Genomic DNA, 19,230 nt, shown 5'->3' with positions numbered 1-19,230 from the left:
TTTTCCGATGGATCTGCCCCACGTCTGGGTTCACTGAAGTATTTCCTAACGCACAGTCACATTTTAAACTTTTTCTTTTTGAAAAAGGAAAGAGTAAAACTGGAGCGTGGACCCATCTCACCGCCCTGCCTTTCTTTTCTGCCAAGACTTGGCTTTGGGAGGAGCAAGTGGTCGCCGCTTCTGACATGGCACCGGCCAGGCCCCTCGCGGAACCTGCGTTCTCTGGGGAACTGAGTGTTGACCCAGGAGCCCCCCCACCCCCACCCCGGGCGCGGCCCCCACTGCGGCAACGGGGGCCTTGACGATGAGGCTGCTGACCCACTCGGGACACGTCCACACCCGGCCTCCACAGGGGCTCTGGCCTGGGCATCCCCGTCCCCCACCTGGGCGTGGGGGAGGCCAGGACATGCCGCTGGCAGAGCGGCCGGGCGGGACGAAGGCAGCCCAGTGCCCGCCACCGTGAGAGGAAACGAAGAGAACCCGCTCCCGTCAGCCCCACAAACAGGCCTGGAAAACTGCGGCCAGAGCGGACACAAAGGACTGTTCAGACCCTGTAGCCAAGGTGCCCAGTGAGTGGTGTGGTTTCTTCTTTCTTCTTTCTTTTCTTTCTTTCAACAGCTATCAGGGGACAAGCCTTTCCGAAGGCCGTCGGCGAGGCTCCAGGAAGCTGGTCTGGCACCAGCCTAGGACCGGAGCGGCTTTAACGAGTTAACTTCAGAAGGAAGGAATTGTCAGGGAAGGTTTAAGGCTCAGCAAACTTTTTGAATTATTTTGCAAAAAAGTCCTGGCTTTCAAATTCAAAGGCGTGTTTAGCCGCGACTGCGACTGCGGGAAGCCGGAGCTTATAGACGATGCTGCGGGCACGTTTCTGGGTCATCCCGTCCGGTATCTGCCTCGACTCCCTGGGCCAGGCCCTGCGAGTGCCATCCGGTGCCTGGAAACACGGGGGTCACCTTCCACGCGCCCCCCAGCACCCCTCCGCCCACGCGCCTCTCCAGCCTCCGGCCCGGGGCTGTGTCGCACACGCGCACACGCGCACACCTTCCCCGAGCAGGAAGCCGCCCTCTGCCAAGAGCGCATGGAATTCAGATTTCCAGAGAGTGTCCTTGGCCTCCAGCTCCACAGCCACACACTGAAGAAAGGTCCTAGTGTGTGTGGCGGGGGCGAGAGAGCGGGGCCTCCATCTCTGCTCCCGTCTATCTGGGCCCCAAGAAAAACCCACAACCGGCTGCGCTCTCCTCAGCCACACCCGGCCTCAGTCGCATTCCTTCCCTTCCTGAGCCCACGCTGGGTGGCCCCACAGCCCCGCTTCTATACCTCCCTCCCCACCCGCGGAGAGACCGGGGCCAGGCCCGCGTGGGGCAGCTGGCAAGCACACGTGAGAGGGCCGCACCCCAGGCCCAAGGCGGCCGGAAACCACCGAGGGGCCCAAGGGGCCGGGCATCCCTGCCGTGGCCTCCATCAGCTGCGGCGGGAGCAGAGAGAACCTGGGCCCCCGGCAGCCCACCCCAGGCCGAGCGCCCTGAAGGAAGTCCCTCTTCATATCCCACCTGCAGCTCCCTTGCTACAGACGATCCTCACACCCCCGGAGGAAGCACGGCCCCCTGCACCCGTGCCCCCCAACCCCCATCCATGCCGGGCTGTCTAGGACCCGAGATCTGGCATCCGGGGGAGTTAAACATTTACAGGCAGAGACCGACAGCGGCCCAGTAAATGAGACAAGTCCATGATCAGCCACACACGGTGGATAGGCTGGTCACGCTTAGCTTCTCTTTGACCCCACTCACTGGGACCTTGCCACCTGCATGGCCGGGGAGCAGCGGGTGGGAAGCGCGAGCCTCCCGCAGGCCATCAGAGTCACGGAGGCCCGTGCGCAGCAGGAGTTACAGCTCCTCCCGTGCTCGGCGATCAGGGCGGCCTGGCCCAGAAAGGGGGGGTGCTCCAGGGCCTGGCCAGTCTGCCCGGGGAGGAGCCTGTGGCTTTGCCGCCCAGGCCCCTGGGCCTGTAGCCCTGGGACAACTCTGAGCACACGGGCTGGTGGCCACCCTGCCCTGTTCCTGCCGGCTGGGGTCTCCTGTCATGGCCGGAGAGGCCAATTTCCCTGTCCCTTCTGGCCAGCTTGGACCTCATGGCTCAGTGTCCGTGTGATGCTTCAACTCCATCAGCCTCTCCTTCCGAGTGTGGCCCACGGTGGACTGAACTGGGGGGGATGCTCTTCCCGTGTCCCTTGGTGGGGGGGCCTGGTGTGACAGAAACAGCAGGGTAAGGAGAAGGCCACAGCCAAGACCAAGGCCTCAAGGATGTGCTCCTGCTGCTGTCCTAGTAGCCAGGGGCCTGGGGCTGGTGCGGGCCGCAGTACAGGTCCCACTAGGACAGAGGGCCCCCACTGGAACCGCAAAGGAGCACGGGACTTGGAATCAGGAGCCCCATGGCCTGGCCCCAGCTGTCCACGCCTGGCATGGCCTCTGGGCAGGGTCTCCTCATCTTCTGCTGTCGGGGCCCCCATGTCCCAGGCTGTCCATCTCCCAACACCTACAGAAGAATTTCCCCATCCCACCCACCAGCCCCCGGCCTGATGCAGTCCACTTCCAGCACAAGACAGGGGTAGATGGTAGAGAGTCGTGGTCGGGAGCTGCCGTGGGCTGTGGGGGTCCCCGGGGAGGACACTCCAGTGATGTCCTCTGAACCCTGTGGATGGCCCCACCCCAGTCCCTATACACACACTAGCCTAAGTTTAGTCACACCGGGAGCCCGTTTTCAGGGGTGTCACTCCACCTGAGGCTGCCCCCACCTTGGAGTCTGGCCCCCTGTTCTTGCTGTGGTCTTGCCCCACAGTCAGGGCCCCATGAGCCCCCCCCTGGAGCCCACCCACTCGCCTGGGGGTTCTATGGGATAGCTCAAGAAAAGAAAAAAAAAATTCTAGCGTTTAAAACAGGAAAAGGTTCCATTCGATCCAACAGATTCAGAACCTGAGGACGACGCAAACGCAAGACCACCGCCGGAAGGCCCAAGAGAAGGGAAGGTAGGAGGGACACCCCTGGGCCGCCGGATACGGGAGGGGACGAGACGACACGGGGCCCCATAGCAGCCTGGGCAGGGCCAGGCAGACAACCCTAGAGCAGGTTCAAAGGCTCAAAGCTAAAGGTCCCAGCTTGACCTTACCTTGCACTTTATCCCCTAGATACGGAGCCCGGCTATTGGAGCAGTGAGGGGGGGCCTGGGGTCGGCGGCTGGGAGCTGCCTGCCTCCTGTCCAGGGGCTGGGCTCAGTGGGCAGCAGGTCCACAACCATGCACGAGGCTGTGGGGACGGGCCCTGAGCTCTGTCTCTTGGAACAGCCTCGCCCCCTGCGTCTTCCTCGTGTCCTCTCCTGCCTGTGACGTAACCCCAACCTCTGCCTCAGTTTCCCCAGCAGGGCCCCATAGGACAGCGTTGTGGCCGGTGTTAGACTTCGGAAGGCACAGCCTAGTCTGATCTTACGTGTTGGTTCAGTTCCAAAGACCGATCAGGTAGAGTCAAAATTACCTTTGAAGATCCCTTGAATTGCCCCTTAAAAAGCACTTCCCGGAGCTGTGCATACATCCCCGCGGAGCTCCACTGAGTGGCTCGCGCCCGCTGAAGCGGAGCAGCTCTGGGCAAACACAGAGGGCATCCCCGCTCCTCGCCGGCCTGCTCCCCAACGTCTTTAGAGGGAGCCTCTGGGGCTGCTGAGGTGGGCAAAGCAGATGTGGGCTCAGGGGAAGGGCGTGGGGACGCCGGGGACACCAGGCTCTGAGGCCAGACTCCTGTGTCCCTCTCCCTTGCTTCCTTTTCTTCCCTTCCCAGATGGTGCCCCAGGCCTCCCGTGAGCCAACTAGACACGAAATGGCGGAACTGTCAGACCTCTGCCCTGGAGGCTGTCCCTGCCAAGGACCAGCACCTGGGATGGCCTGTGCCCAGGACACCCACCCAGTCCCAAGAGGCCTGGCCCACGTAAAGGACGACCGCCTGACCAGGGGCTCTGGGCCGCCCCCAGAAGCCGGAAGCTCAGCCCGCCGCCCTGTGTCTCATGCATGCAAGTCGGCCTTACCCAGGAGACCCGGGAGCCCCCGAGAGGCCTGCGGGTCGATGGGGCCCCTCGCCCTCCATGCACGATGGGGTCAGGTCCGCGGTGTGTGCAGAGTCCACCAGGCAGAGTTCCTGGAGGAAGCGGCCACAGAGAGACTCCAACCGAAGCACATACTCTCCGTCCACAAGCAGTATGCTCTCTCTGGCTGATGGGCCACAGAAACACTGGGGGAGGCACAGACCCAAGCCAGATGCCAGGCACCTCGGCCTCCACTGGCTGGTGACCTCTCTGGCCCCACACGCCCTCCGGGAGGCAGCCTGGCTTTCCCCTCACAGCTCCGGGCTCCCCGGGAGAACTGCGCGTCTGCGACAGAGCCCCGGCTCGGCCCCTACCTCTCAGGGGACAAGGCAAGGCTTGGCCCTTCCATGCAGCACTTTCAGACCCACCATGACAGCTGTGGGTCCCAGCCAATGGCAGTCCCCCCACCAAATGTGACACAGACACGTAGCCTCTGGGGACAGGAGCGCCTGGTGGCCAGCAAGCCTGGGAACACGGCCGTCCTGGCTGGGCGGCCCGGGGAGTGGCCCCGGAGAATGGGGCCACGGCAGTGCCTCTATGTCCTTGTTTGCACGGGGCCGTGGGCAGGCAGGATGCCCGGCCCACGCCGCCCCTCGCTCTGCTGGTGGCTGTGGCTGCCTTGGTGGGTAGGCCCGATGGTGAGGAGAACGATGGCAGAAGCACGTCGGGGCACATGTGGCCACCCACCCCAGAGATCAGGACAGAGGCCCATGTCTCTCCCTGCACCTCCCTGGGAGCTGGCCCCTTCCGTCACCACCGGAGGCTATGGGCAGCCCAGACTGCGGCCTGCGTTGGGGACAGGACCCCAAGGCTGCACATGGACCCCATCCACATCCCACGGAGACCTGCGACCTGGTGCTTTCGGAAGCTCTCAGTGAAGTACAGGGTCTCCCCAGTGATGTACTGCATTGGCTAACGCAGTTCTCGGATCCGGGCCGGGCCAGACCCCCGACGCCCCAGCCTCCACGGCTCACACCCACACCACGAGGCCCATCTGCAAGGTCCACGAGAGGACGCCGGGGCTCAGAGAGGCGACTTGACCGCCGCAGTGCCCTCCAGGCCAAACGGATACGCGCCGGCCGGGGTTTCCGGGAAGACCGGGTTTCCGGGAAGACCACGTCTCCGGGCACGGCGAACACCTGAGCACCAGCCAGTGGGACGTAAGGGTCAGATCGGCCGCGTGCAACCACAGTGCCAAAGCCTGCGGGACACGGTAAGGAGCGCGAGGGTCGCGGGGGGCGGGGGCCGTGGCTGCCAAGATTCACTACTGACCCACTATTGAGAAGACGTCGGCTGTCCCCACCCTCATCTGGGGAGGCGGCCTGTACTGACAGGAGGCTTTCCGTGGGTGCTAGCCGCGGGGGCAGATGGGGGCCACACAGAGACAGGCCAGGGGCGAGGCAGGGGACCTGGCTGGAGCCTTCTCGACCAGCTTGTCCGGACCTGTTACCAAACCCCAGCAGCAATGGAGCAAGCCCTGGCTTGGAAGACATGCTGTGGTCTGAGCCGAGGAACAAAGCGGAGCCACGCGTGGACCGTAGGCCGCGGCGGGGTGGCGCGGAGCTGGCGGAGGGGCAGAAAGAGGCTGGCCTTGTCCCTGAAGGCTGAGCCAGCCTGCGCGTCCACTGTGGAGAGCGTGCACCTTGACCCCAGCCTCACACTGGCTGCAAAAGTGGCTTCCAGACGGACCGAGAGTCCGCACGTGGAAGGTGAGCGCACGAAGCTTTAGGAAAAGCCAGCGTATCTTTATGAGCTTGGAGCAGTCCAAGTCTCTTCAATACAGCGCGAGCAGCACCGGCCAGAAGGGAAACGTCGGATTAACTGGGCCCCGTCGAGTTCACCTGCAGTTCTCCGGCTCAGCATAGACGCCCCTCGTGAGAGGAAGGGCCGGCCCGCAGCAGGGCAGGGCAGGGTGGTGGTTCTGCGGTGGGCACGCTGCGAGCGTGTGCGGGCACGCGGGGGCACGATCGGCTCGGCCCCCCATGAGCCCTCCCCAGGACACAGGAGACAGAGCGAAGACAGAGCAAGTATAGATCGGCGAGGAGAGCTAGCCCCACGTCCGTCGGCCGGAGACGCGAGCATTTTGGCAAAGGACAACATCCGACCCAACAGCACGGGGAGGGGTGCGGCAGCCTCCGCCGTCCAGTCCCCTCAGACGACAATGCCTGTGTGATGGCGCGAGGGTGCCCTCACGAGCCATGCCTGCGGGCTAGCGGCTGGGTGGGACCGGGGAGGCGTGCGCGCCCCTCCTGCGGCCCCACACCTAGGCAGACGCGCACCAAAGTGCAGCCTGTGCGGCGGCCAGAAAGCCTGGACGGGACGGTCTTTGCGTGGACGATAGTGGCCCGGCCTGGACGCGGTCCACGGGCCGTCGACAAGAGAATGGATGAACCGTGCTGGCCGTTCCCATGCCGGCGTGCCAGCTGCCCGGGGGGCGAGGAGACCGCTCTCTGCAACCTCGTGCACGTCTCCCGGGGAGCCGGACGGACGCAGGGGTGTGCGCATCGGAGCGTCTGTCTGTGGAAAGTTCCAGAACGGGCAATGCCAAGGGCTGCTGCCAGAAGCCAAGACGGGGGCGGCCGTCTGAAGGCGTGACAGGAAGTGGGAGCACGGAGGCGTCCCGGGTACCCTCACATGGCCAGTGCTGAGACGGACGCTCATCTGCGTGTGGCGCACCCCTCAGCCGGAACGCTGAAGTGCCCTACGGCCAAGGACGGGCCTTTCTGGGCCTAACGGGAGAGCTGGACAGCCCAGGCCTGGAGAGGGACTGGGCCTGGACCCCCACTCGGGCTTCATGGCCATGCTGCCCTCGGGCCCCCCTCCTTACAGGTTTAGGCCCGTGGGGGACCCTCAACCCGCGGAAATGTCTCTGTGGCAATACCACTGCCCTCTGTGAAGTCGTTTTTTCCTCCAGCTGCCTCTAGGGTGTGGATGCCGTACTGTCCCTCATACCCTCCGACACTGCCCCTTGCCATAGCCCTGCCCGTGGGGACTGCTGAGCCCTGACGCACGGATGCCCCGGACCGGGAGTTATGACCACGGCTGCTGAGGGAGTAAGAGGCCCCCCGCTTCCTCCGGGCCTTCTACCTGGACCGATGGGCCCGCTCCCCGGAGCCATGGCCTCAGGAAGCCGGTGGCATCCTCCTCCCGTGTTCAGACGTAGGAAGTGAGGCTCCCAGAGGTTAGGGGCCCCCGGGGCCGGCCTGCAGCTGGGCCGGTGCGGGCTCAGGGCCAGATGGAGGGCATCTGATTCCCAGTCCTGTCTCTTTCCCACTGAGCCACTCCGCCTCGCTTTTAATTCAATTAGGAGAACATTTAATCCCCCCATGCATTTCAGAGCCGGGCTGGAGCTGGCCGGGGCTGGGAGGCTCCGACGGGGCCTGTGACTCACGCGGCCCCTTACAGCCCCCCGGGCGGGCTCCCACGGGGCTCCCTTGGCACCTCGTGCAGACAGAGGTGGTCTGGAGCTCCAGTGAAGACAGGACACCGGTCTGGAAAGACACACTGGTCTCATCTGTTCCTGGCAACCCTCCCCCCATCCCCCGGACGCTGGCCCCGAGTGGCCTTCTTCAGACTTTCCCACCAAGGTTCGCAGTGTGAGAAACAGAGCAAGGAGCGTGGCCAGTCAGCGAGGCGCGGAGCCTGGCGCTTCTGTTGGCCTCAGGAGGGAGCTGCAGCAGGCCCCAGGGTCCCCAAAACATCCCAGCCGAGCCGGGCCCATCCAGAGACCTGGCCCCCCCGTCCACGGAGCTGAGCGCAGGGCCGAGCCTGGTGACATTTGCCCCTGTTTCCAGAAGGCACAGGGCTGGCCACAGCTTCGCTGACAACGCAGAATTCAGGAGGCGTTAGTAGCGATGTGGAGGAAAGCCCGGCCACAGCGGCCTTGTTGGAAAAGACACACTTGAGCGTTTTGGCACGAGACTCCGCAGGGTCCGGGAGAAAGTTGGAGACATGGAAATTCTAATTAATGCACGCGGAGCTGGGTTTGCTCAAGGACGCACGGACCGTCCTGTCACGGGGCCCTGCAGGCTCACAGTTGCCAGGGAGGTGCTCATGGTCACCTTGGGGGCCCCCACGGTGCCCCCACCCCGGCCCTGCCTTCCCTCAGCCTCCCTTCCCTGGAAGGCTCCTGGCCCGCCCCGGGACCATGCGGATGCCCAGGGCGTCGGGCTCTGCACACCCTGGCGGAGGAGGACCGGGTGAGGGCGGCCAGTAAGCAGGAGCTGAGCCTCGCCCAGCCACGACGCCAGGACGGGGAGACAAGGGGGGCCCAGGCATCAATCCTGGGGAATGCCAGGCCGCAGTGTTCATTGCGGGCCTGGCCTCTCGCACCGCCTGCCTGGGGTGTTCAGGCCACCGGAAGGGACGGATGTGGACTCCTGGCTGGGCTGCCGTGGCAGCTGGTGAGGGTGTGGGGTGCTTCATACACTTCGCTGCCGTCTCCCAAGGCTGCTGGGCCCGGGTACCCAGGCCTCCCTGTACGCAGGCCCGACCAGAGCCACAGATCCCCGTGCTGAGGCCCGTTCTGACCAGCCCCACCCCGCCCTGTCCAGGCCCTTGCCACCTTGTCTCAGGTGAGGCTTGCCTGGCCCTGGGGGGATCCATCCTGCCTCGGGGCAGGAGCCACAGTCCTGGAGCTCCTTCTGGCCAGGGGCTCCAGGAGAGCCAGAGAGGGTGGGACCCCGTGCTGAGGGCCCAGGCATCTTACAGAGGCCCTGGCAGCCAGAGGAGGACATGGCTGCCTGGGCCTCCCTGGGGCGAGGATGGCGGGTGAGTCTGATGGGTGCCGATGAGTGACAAGGTAGTTTCAGACGGGGACACCACGTGCAGGGCACAGGGACGCACACAGAGGTGGCCCTCCGTTCCCACTGTCCCACCGGTGGCTCTCTGTGCCAGAAGGCAGTGGGGTGGGGCAGGAGCCCAGGAACTCATCCCCACTCCCGTTGGGCTGGGGGCTCCGTCTTCTGTTGGCTTTCCCAGGTGCCCCGTCTCTACCTTACACTTGCCCCTCGGAAGCCCTGTGGCAAGGCTCTGGGTGAGGGGGACACAGGTGCTGAGAGCTCCAGGCAGAGAGGGGCTCCGGAAAGGTGTGTGTGTCAGGCTGTGGCCCAGCACCCCGGAGCTGGGCGAGGGCCCCAGGGCTGCACGGGGACGCTGGGGCTTGCTCATGGGGCCCAGACCACTCTGCCTCCCCAAGCCGTGGTGTCCTGGTGACTCAAGCTTGCACCCGGCTTGCTCGCCGGCCCCGGCACCCCCACCCCTGCCCCACCAATGGCCAGCAGGCCCCGGAAAGAAGAGCTTCGCCCAGCCCCAGGGACCTTCCCGTAATCAAGGCTGCAGTGACCTCACCTCCCTGGGGCCCAGCGGGTGGGGAGAGCTTGAGATGGAAACAAAATGTGTCTTTATTTATGCTTTTAATTTGAATTCTGGAACTGACCCAACGTGGTAATACACTTAACCTCAGTAAAATGCTGAAGAAAAATGAATCTGTTTTTCAGTAACTGCCTCCCACCCCCTCTGCCCCCTGCGAGACCCCCGCGCACACACCAGCTCACAGGCCTCTGTACCCTGTGCTGGGTCTACAGGGCTGGGCGGCCTGTAGGACCTCGACATGGCCCTGAGCTGCCGGAGCCAAGTTTACTTAGGGGCAGCGACCACAGGAGCACCGGGCGGGCGGTGAAGTTACGCGGCCTCAGCGTGGCCCACGGGGTGGGCACGGCCCCGAACAGACGCCATCCGCACCAGAGCCTCCTGCTCTTCCAGCCACGGTGGGGTGGGCCTCTGCCTGGCCTGCGGCCCTGGGAGCACCTCGGTCCTAAGGGCCCAGCACATCTCCCTGAGCTTCTATCCCACTGTCCCCAGCATGACTCCCCAAGGCACGGTTCCCTGTGCCGAGGACACATCTGTTCAGGTCCTCCAGCAGCGACCCTTGACTCTGCCCTGAGTGGACCACGGTGCCTTGACCTCCGTCTCCCCGTCCCAGACCCGAGGACCATACCGGACCCCTTGCCCCCCCAGCCCCCCCAAGCAGTGGGTTCGCACCCAGCCACCACCTCTGGATGGGGCTGCCGGGAGAAGCCCTTGTAGGTTCTGGCACGGGGACCTGGCCGAGGACTGGGGGAGAGGCCCAGGCAATAGTGGGGCTGACTGAAGACCCCTCCCCTAAGCCGGCCTGCCACACTCGGGGGGCCGGCCTGAGAAAGCCCACAGCCGGCCAGCAGCAAGCATGGGGCTCTGTGCTCCTCCAGTCTGACGGCCACAGTCCTGGAGGAGAAATGGCCAAGCGTCCCTGGAGATCTGGCTTCTGCTGGCCTGGACTGCCTCTCAGGGCTCCCCGAGAGGGTGGGTGGCCTGTGGCCCCCAGACGGTGTGTGCTGATGCCGGGGCTGACGGCCCTCACCGCGAAAGGGGTGATGCCTGTTGGGGGCAGCCGTGAGCTGGTCTGGGGGGCGGCTCAGTCCCAAGTCTTTGTCAGCCTCACCCTGGGCCCCCCCCGTGAGGGTCTCGCAGGGTCAGGGAGCTGGTGAGGCCTCCCCACCCAGCTGTGTTGATGGTGGGTGGCAGCCCTGTCCTTCCCGGGTGGGACTCCCTGTGTGTGTGTGTGTGTGTGTGTGTGTTCGAGGGGCTGAGCCACGGCCGAGAGGATAAAGTCGAAGAGGGGTGGGGGGACAGGACGGGGCAGCAGGCCCAGGGAGGCCTAGAGAGGGTCCCCTGCCTGAGGGTCATGGGTCCCAGCAGGCTCTGAGTGGGCACTGCACCTGTGTGGCACACGACCTCAGCCGCAGAACTCCAACCGTGACCACTCTGTGGTCTCTCCCGTGCCCTGGACTCTGGGAAGGCCGGAGCCGAAGCGGTGAGTTGGCGTTCTGCCTACGGGCACCGGCCTGCCCCTGGCTTCACACCTGCCCTCCCGCGCACTTATCCAGTGAGCCTGCCTGGTCGTCTCCAGGACGGGTGTGGGCCCAGCAGCCCACTCAGGGGCCGGGTCCATGAGGACGAGTTGCCCCTGCTTCCTAGTGAGCCGGCCGGCTTCTTCCAAGCCGGGGAGCACTTACTGGGGGCCCCCTGCCAGCCACGGGGGCGGGCTGTCCACCTGCCTATGAGCCCAGGGGCCCTGGAAAGCCAGCCGGCGGGTCCTGCCTGATCACGACACCAGCCCGAGGCGGTCCCGTCTCTCTCTCTTTCCGGCCATGCGACTCTGCCAGTCCTGCCCAAGCAGCCGGAGGCCCCGAGACCTGGCTCCCCGCTTCCTCGGTCACCTGCGAGGCAATGGCCCAGGGCCTCACCCCGGCCGAGGCGCGCACACGGCTCACGACAACACCGAGACCCCCGGAGGAACGCCGATGGCCTGCCGAGACCGCCCCGTGTCCGCGGGCAGAGGAACCCGTGTCAGCCTGAGAGCCTGGGACGGGCCGAGAGGAGCGCACATCCCGACACAGAAGGACTCGCCCGGGGGAGTCCCCCGCGGGGCAGTGGCCGGAACCGGCCCGAGTGCCCGACGGACCCGACGGCTCGCTGTCCCCACTGGGTGCCCTGCCGGGAGCACTGACTCACCCCTCGCGAGGGGATCACAGCGTGGCCGGGCCCGGGGGATCGGCCTGGCAGGGCCTCGAGGCAGGGGAGGACGGGCGTGTGTCCCAGGCCAGCTGTGCCTCGGGGGACGGCCAACTGGAAGGCGTGGAAAATCAGCCATTTCCTCCACCTGAAGGAGCCCCTGAGGACAGCAGCGCGACTGGCAGGCGGCCCTCGGCATCGGCCCCACGGTGGCTCCGGGGTTCTAGGGGGAAACGCCGAGAAACAAAGTCGTCTCTCTTTTGGGGGTGGGGGAGGGGCCGGGGGAGAGAAAAGCAACCTGCTCAGACGCTCAAGGCACGGAAACAAGTGGAAAATGATCAGTTCGGTTTTCCATAAGTCAGAACAAGAGGATCGTGTTCCCAGACTTGGCGGGCAATGGCCCCGTGCGCCTCCCCAACCCCTCGCTCGGGGCCCGGGCACTGGGTGCGGCCCCTGGCAACAGGGGGCCCCAGGTCACTGAGGGCAGGCAGCGAGTGGAGGCCCCCGGCGAGCAGGCCCGAGCCCCGGGCCGGCAGCAAGGCGGCCCCTCTGAGCCCCAGGCCCCTCCGGCGCGGCCCAGGTGGGCACGTGGGGACTCACTGTGACACGTGGGTGATGGGCGCCAGCAGCGTCTCCCCCTCCAGGTCCAGGTCCTCGGCGAAGCTGTTGGTCCTCATGAAGTGGGCCGGGCTCACCTCCAGCAGCATGGGGCTCTTCCTGGCTGTGGGGAAGGGCGTGGGGCAGCACGTGAGGCCTCTGAAGAAGGCTCGGGGTGTCCAGTGGCCCAGAGCCGGGCTTAGATGCCCACCCCAAGGGGATGGACCTGCACGCCCTGAGCCTTCCCCCAAACCAACAAGACATCCATCCGCAGAGCTAGGTGAGAACTGGGGACGGCTCGTGAAGCTTCCACCCCGAGGATCTGGGAGGCGGGCTGGCGAAAACGGCCCCCATGTGCCTGAGGCCTCAAAGGCCTATGACCCCTTCGCAGCGGGAGGACTGCCCGGGCTGGGCACTGGTGTCCAGGCCTGTCCCCAGGCTCACAGCTGACACTCAGGTCAGTAAAGCGCAGATGATAAGCACAGGTCAGAGAGACCCTGACTCCCGCCACCATGCTGTCACTCTCGGGCACACAGAGAGCCTCACATCGGGGATGCCCCAAGCTGGTCTCCTGCCCACGAGAAGCCAAAAGCTGGGAGACGGGGGACAGCCACAGAGCCCTGGACCCCCACCCCGTGCGGGCCACGGAGCCACACCAGCCACCTAGACCCCAAGGGAGCTGTGGGAATGACCCCATCCCAACGGCCCGGGTCAGGGTCCTGGGCGTGCCCCAGTAACTGGGTGCGCCCCAGCAACCGGGCGCAGGTACGCAGTGCTGATAAGAACACCTGCCATCCCCGCACGTTCAGTGCGGACTGACTTTTCTTTCCTCTAGTTAGAGATTCTGTTGTAAGAGAAGCGAGCGCTCATGTAGAAGGCACAACAAGGCCAAGATACACGAAGGCCAGCCTCCTCCAAGGTCCTCCAGGCCAGCTTCCCAGGGGAGTCCAAGCTCACTGTCCCTGCTCATCGGAACTTCTGACGCCAGGTGAGACTCTCTTTTCATACACACATGACTTCCCTGCGCCTCTCACGCTTCGACGTGCTGCTCTCCTCTTCCTACGGGTGTGTGCACGTGGACCGGTGTCTGGGCAGCTGGGCAGTGCCCGTGGTTTACATCAGCCTCAGCTCGTGCAGCCCCTTGTGCTAGGTGGATGCTGAGCCCCGCTAGCTTTAAGCTACTGCTTGGAGCGACGGCACAGCCCCCATTTGTAGGTGCACCTGACGTTGGCGCCGGGTGAAGGCTGCTTCCCAGGTAGTTGTCAGCGTTTTCCCAAGAAGCTACAGTGATTCAGACTGTGCCAGCACTGCGACTGTGACCGCTTGCCCACGTCCGCGCCCAAGCCAGCCCTTGGCGCCCTTCCCAGGGCCTGCCGGGCATGGACGAGGACGAGGAAGCTGTTTTTCCTTTCAAGCTGAAGGCTTTTTGTGGCTCTCAGAGGCTGTTTGAACTCCCTGTTGCAGAACTGAATTGCCTGTTCGTATCTTTTGCTCATTTTTGCTTCTCGGCTTGCAGGACTTGTTTACTGATGAAAGATACGAACCTTTTGTCACGTAAGGTACAGAAGTCTTCCCCAGGCTAGTAGCCTCTGAGTATGGTTGTTTTTATCATAGGAAATGTTTTATGTGTCTAAAGCGATACATCTATCTTTTGCTTTATGTAAAAGAAAGATTTTCCCACTTTAAAGGAATACAACTATCTCCTAAATTTACTTGTGATATAAATGTATGAATGTCGTGTATGTGAATTTTAATCCCTTTACCATTTATGCCTAACATCCTGGGTGTTCACCAACAATCTGAAAGTGTAAAAGTACCACCTATAACCTTTTTTAAAGTTTGTTTTTGTTTTTATTTATTTTTTATTATATCATATACAATCTTGAGAAATTAAGATAAAACATAAAATATAAAATTACTTGAGGAAGACACAGAAGTCTATCTCTGGTCCTTGGGTTTGGCAGTGAGTTCTGAAGTACAACACTACGAGCTCAGTCAATGAGACAAAGAAGTTGACAAGTTGGACTTTATCAAAATTACAGGTATTTGCTCTGCAAAAGGCTCACTGCTGAGGGAAGCAGACATAAGCTCTGGACTTGAAGAAGGTGTTTCCACGTCTCCTATTTGCCCAAGGACTTGTGTCTAGAATATATAAAGAACCCGGGCAACATGACAGTAGGAAAGCCACCAACCCAGTTTAAGAAATGGATTACAAGCAAGCACGGGAAAAGATGTTCCAAGTAACACAGCCGTGCTGGGAAAGAGCTCGGCGGTGTCTTCTGAGGTTCAGTGTGCACTGGCCGTGCAACCTGGCGGTCCTTCTCCCCGATAGTGACCCAAGTACATCGAAAATGTATGCTCAACAAACCTGTACACGAACGCACACAGCCACTTCACTCAAAATCGCCCAAACCTGGCAACAGCCAAGATGTCCCTCCGCAGGTGAGTGGGTAAACACGCGGTTCATAGCCACACAGTGGAACGCTGCCCAGCACCCAGAAGCGATGAGCTGACAGCTGGTGCGGCGACACGGCTGACCCTCACATGCATTTTGCGAGGCCATGAGAGAAGCCGGATGTACGGGCTCCGTGTTCTGTGACCCCATTTCTATGACATTCTGGAAAAGGCAGAGCTACCAGGACATAAAACAGATCAACGGTTGCTCTGCTCGTGTTTGCGGGAGGGGGCGTGTCTGACTTCCCAAGGGTTGCCCCAGGGAGTTCCTAGGGCTGTGGAACTTCTCTCTGTGATGCTCTGGTGGTGGATATGTGAGTCCAGGCATTGTCAAAACCCACAGAACCGTCTCCCAAGAATGAATTTTGCTATACGCAAACCAAAGAAAGAAAAGAAAAAAATCAACCAGCCTATCGCAGGACCCTAGGAATGGAAGCATCCTGGGACAAGTGAACTCTGTGTGACGATTGCGTGACATGGCACCACGCAGCACGGAAAGGATGGGAAGACGGCGGTCCCTGAGGCTCGGGAAGCCGTCTCAGATTGTCATAAACACAAGGCTCTAGTTGGTAATCTTACTTCTCATAGGGAAACTACGGGTCAAACAAGTACATAAATTATCGATAACGGGAACCAGGTTTCTCACTCTCTGAGAGATGCAGTAGCAAAAAGTGTGTCATGGTGGGGGACACAAATGACCCCCGCCGCAGCGATTTCAGTATGAACCCGTGTTGCTCTTCCTGTAGGCACAGCTATAAATGCAGACACGTGCGTGTCCTTGGCTTATGGACATACGCACACCTCCTTGCTCTGTCCGCGGAGAGGCCCCAGAAGCAGTGACGACCCAAGAGCCATGAGCGCCCCCAGGGCCAGATCCTGGTTTCTAAACACCATCCCCTTTCCGGTTGGAGGAACCAGCGCTCTCTGGCTGAGGACAAGTCTGGGGCCACGGCAGGGTGATGGACGAGGAGCCTGCTGTTACTGTGAGGGGCTCGGAAGGAAGCGAAAGCTCCAAGTGGGTGGGGGTGTGTTGAGCAGGCGCAGGAGCCCAAAGGACCCTCGATCCCGGGGTCAAAGCCAGAGCAGTTTGAACCACAAGACAAATAACAATTAGTATCAATTTATAGCTCAAAACCCAAGAATCCCTGAGTTCGTCCTGATAGAAACAAGTGGATAACCGGAAGAGAGGTACAGATCCTGACTTCCACGGATAAACGCTCAAAGCGGTTGGTGGGACTGGCAGCCGACAGGCAGAGTATCTCCCCGCAGGTGTCCCTTCGTGGCGGGGGGTCCTAATGCTGACTTGTTCCCACCCGCTCCCGCAGGAGGTGGCATGCCAGGCGCCTCCCCTCGAGGACAGCAGACTCAGTGACCAGCTCCCAACGAGGCCACGGAAGGGGGAGGAGCCTTCTAACACGAGCTCAGCCCTGGGGGTCAAGGTTAGCAGCACCAGTGAATCACGTTGCTGTCGTGAACCCCGACGAGATGTGAAGCACCTCACGTCTGCTCCCGGCACACCCATTAGCCCAGTCTCCCCCGAGGTCCCAGAGGAGCCCGACGGCGGGACGCGGACTCCTGGCCAACGTTCCTCACCAATGCCAAGGTCACAAAAACCGAGCAAAGACCAAGGAGGAGGCATTACACCTCAGAAAAGACCTGAAGACGTGCTGGATGTAAAGGTACCACAACTGACGGAACAAAGGACAGTAGCTGAGCCCAGCAAACGAACTGAGCTTTAGCTCAATGCGAGTGTTGCTGCGACGGTGACTTCTTTTAGCAATTTCACCACGGCCATACCACGCTCGCACGAGGCGCCGGCATTCGAGGACGCTGGTAAACAGAACACAGGGGCCTGGATTATTTTACCTCTCCTGTAAGTCAGAAAAAGCAAAAGCAAAAAACAAAAAAAACCACAAAAAACAAAAAATCCAACAACAACCCCACAGCAACCCCAAATCAAAACGAGCAGACAGGTCCTGTCCACAACCGTACAGTACACTCTTCAGTATCGGATCGGGATGTACAAGAACCCTAAGGAGAGATGGTTAGGCCTCGATGGCAGCCGTTCAAGAAGACATAACCTAACCAAGGGGGAGACAGACTTTGCTCCACTTTCTAGAAGACTCAACAGACAAAAGACCCTCCTCCCGAGCCGTAATAGAAACCCTCCCGTTTGTGTGCTGGCACCTGGCTCCTGACTCTAGACCTGATCTGGAAATGCCACCAGCCGAGAACCGGCCATATTCTCAAAGAGCGGGGAGCTCAGAGCTCTCCTCTACCAGGTACCCACACCTCGCGCGACGCCCTGCTCCATGAGACGGGCACCGCTGATACAGAGAGATGTGGCCGGGCCGGCAGGACAGGGCGGCACATCCGGAAAGAGCCTGCGCGCACAGGGATGCTCGCCACGCATCTGTGGTGGCCGGCACAGGGTGGGAGAGGGTGACCAGGGACAGGTGGCTGTCCATGTGGGAGACACGTTCCATTGGACCCTCGTGCCGGACACCAAGAACTCATCGTCCGCATTCCTGGGGGTTGAAGACTTACAGAGAAAAGCAAGTCTGAAGCCTTTAGAACTGATTCTAGAACTGTCTCCATGACCTCAGCATTTGGAAGGGTTTCCTCAAACTTAAACAATATCCAAACGGGGAAAGGCTGATGTATGCAACCGCACTCGAGATCCAGAGCTCGTCAGCAAACACGACGGGAAAGGAGGAAGGGACGGCTGCGGAGCGAGTGCGCGGCGTAGAAAGAAGAGCCGCGGGTCCACAGGGAAAACAGGGAGCGCGTGCGGAGCAGTGGAGCGGACCAGCAGCAGCAGAGAAGGACCCCGTGGCCCAGGGACACGCACAAAGGTGTCGTGCCCGACTCACAGTCAGGCAACGTGGGGAGCGCACGGCCCGTGGGGGAGAGGGACTGACTTCCAGCAGGAAACTGCACAGACATGACTTAGTCACACCCGGGAGAAGGGCTCTGAGTGACGGGCTCTCTGCCCGTGACATTCCCGGAGAGCCCAGGAAAGTGACCGGAAAGCTGGGAAGAAGGCGAGGACAGTCAACGGCTCCCAGGCCTGGGAGCTGGCGAGAGCTCAGGCCGCCCTCGTTTCAGAGCCCCAGGGCCGAGATTCCGGTGCCCTGGGTTATGTGACACAGTTGTCAAGTGACAGAGCTGAAACCCCGTCCAGGATTCAGATGTTCTTTCAAAAAAAAAAAAAAAAAAAAAAAAGAAGAAGGAAAGGAGAAAGAACACAAATACATATTTTTATGTCTGCATCACTTGTCTATGGGAGGAGAGAAGGGCAGAGCGGGGCCAGGACAGTGGGGCCACTTTCTGAGCACCCGGGATGACGAGTGTCCTCTCCAGAGCCCGCTGACGGAGCGGGGCTGGGGACGGGGGGGCTACCTGACCCCTGAGAAAGGCCCAGCCCTGGTGTTTTAGGAAATTAAACTGCACATCAGTTGCCCGCCTGGAGCGGGTGGGGCCTGCACCTGCCGGAGAGGAACGTGGGCCGTTTGGTTTAATCCTGGGAACAGCACGAGGGGCCCCGAGGCGAGGGGCAGAGGGGTTCCACAGGTGTGTTTTTCCAAACCAAAGGAACGGGCTGCTCTGCCTGTGTCTGTGTCAGAGACCCATCACCCACTCGTCGCAGACCACCCCCCTGATTCCCGCCACTGCCACAGCTGCAGCAGGAGGCACAGGGAGTCTGGGGGATGGGGCCCCGTGTCCCCAGCAGACACAGCGGCGCACTGCCCCCTTCAGGCACGGGCTTGGGGGCAGGTGGCAGGGCCCAGGAGAGCAGGCTTGTGGCCCCTACCGCCAAGGAGCTTGAGATGGGACAAGACAAGCAGCGCCCCCGGCCCCTCGGCTTCGGAGCAGGCTGGGCCCGTGAGCACAGGTACCCCTGCCGGGACAGCTCTTGCTGGATACCCCCCAGGACGAGCCCTCCGTGTCCCAGTGACAAGGAAGTCACACTTGCGATAAGATGGCCCCGTGTTCTGATGCTTTCATCCCTTCGCTGCCTTGGCCTTGTCACGGCCAGAAGCCGGGCCTCAGTTTTCACGGCAGAACAAAACGATTTTGTTTTCTAGGAAAGTGGGAGGTCTGCGATGGCGACTGTGGCCTCTGGCGTGGCGGCCGGCACAGCTGGCCACTCTGGCTGCCAAGCCTCGCCCTCCCTCCAGAGCAGAACCGACCAGAACCGACCAGAACCGACCAGCTCAGCAGCGTCCTTCCCAGCCGGCAGCCCTGCTCCAGAGGGCAATTTCAAGTTCCTTAAAAAAAAAAATAGGGACACAGAAAAAAGACTGAAAGGAAGTAGACCGAAATGGTAACTGTGTGTGGGTTTGGGTGAAGAAATGGTGGGTGGTTTCGTGTCCTTCCTGCTCTCGTCATGTTTTCTAGGAGGGACGACACGTCGGGGAGGCAGCTGGGTGTGGGAGGCTCCCACCCTGCGCCCCACCAGGAGCGCCCTCTCGGGGTCCCAACCCCCAGCCTGGCCCA

At 61.9% G+C, this 19,230-nt stretch overlaps 1 protein-coding gene across 1 annotated transcript in view; it reads right to left on the bottom strand.

Moving 5' to 3' along the window:
• Positions 1–19,230, bottom strand: part of LOC111149772 (potassium voltage-gated channel subfamily Q member 1) — a 307,874-nt gene that overhangs the window by 156,195 nt on the left and 132,449 nt on the right. Inside the window, exon 11 of the mRNA XM_022507038.1 lies at positions 12,280–12,400. Within this exon, the coding sequence (XP_022362746.1) occupies positions 12,280–12,400 (121 nt within the window). The remainder of the gene's footprint in view (positions 1–12,279; positions 12,401–19,230) is intronic.

The sequence above is a fragment of the Enhydra lutris genome, unplaced genomic scaffold (assembly GCF_002288905.1).
Source record: "Enhydra lutris kenyoni isolate GAN:26980312 unplaced genomic scaffold, ASM228890v2 scaffoldscaffold22, whole genome shotgun sequence".
Classification (NCBI taxonomy): Eukaryota; Metazoa; Chordata; class Mammalia; order Carnivora; family Mustelidae; genus Enhydra; species Enhydra lutris.
The sequence above is the reverse complement of the archived record's forward strand: the minus strand, read 5'-3'. Positions and strand labels throughout refer to the sequence as shown.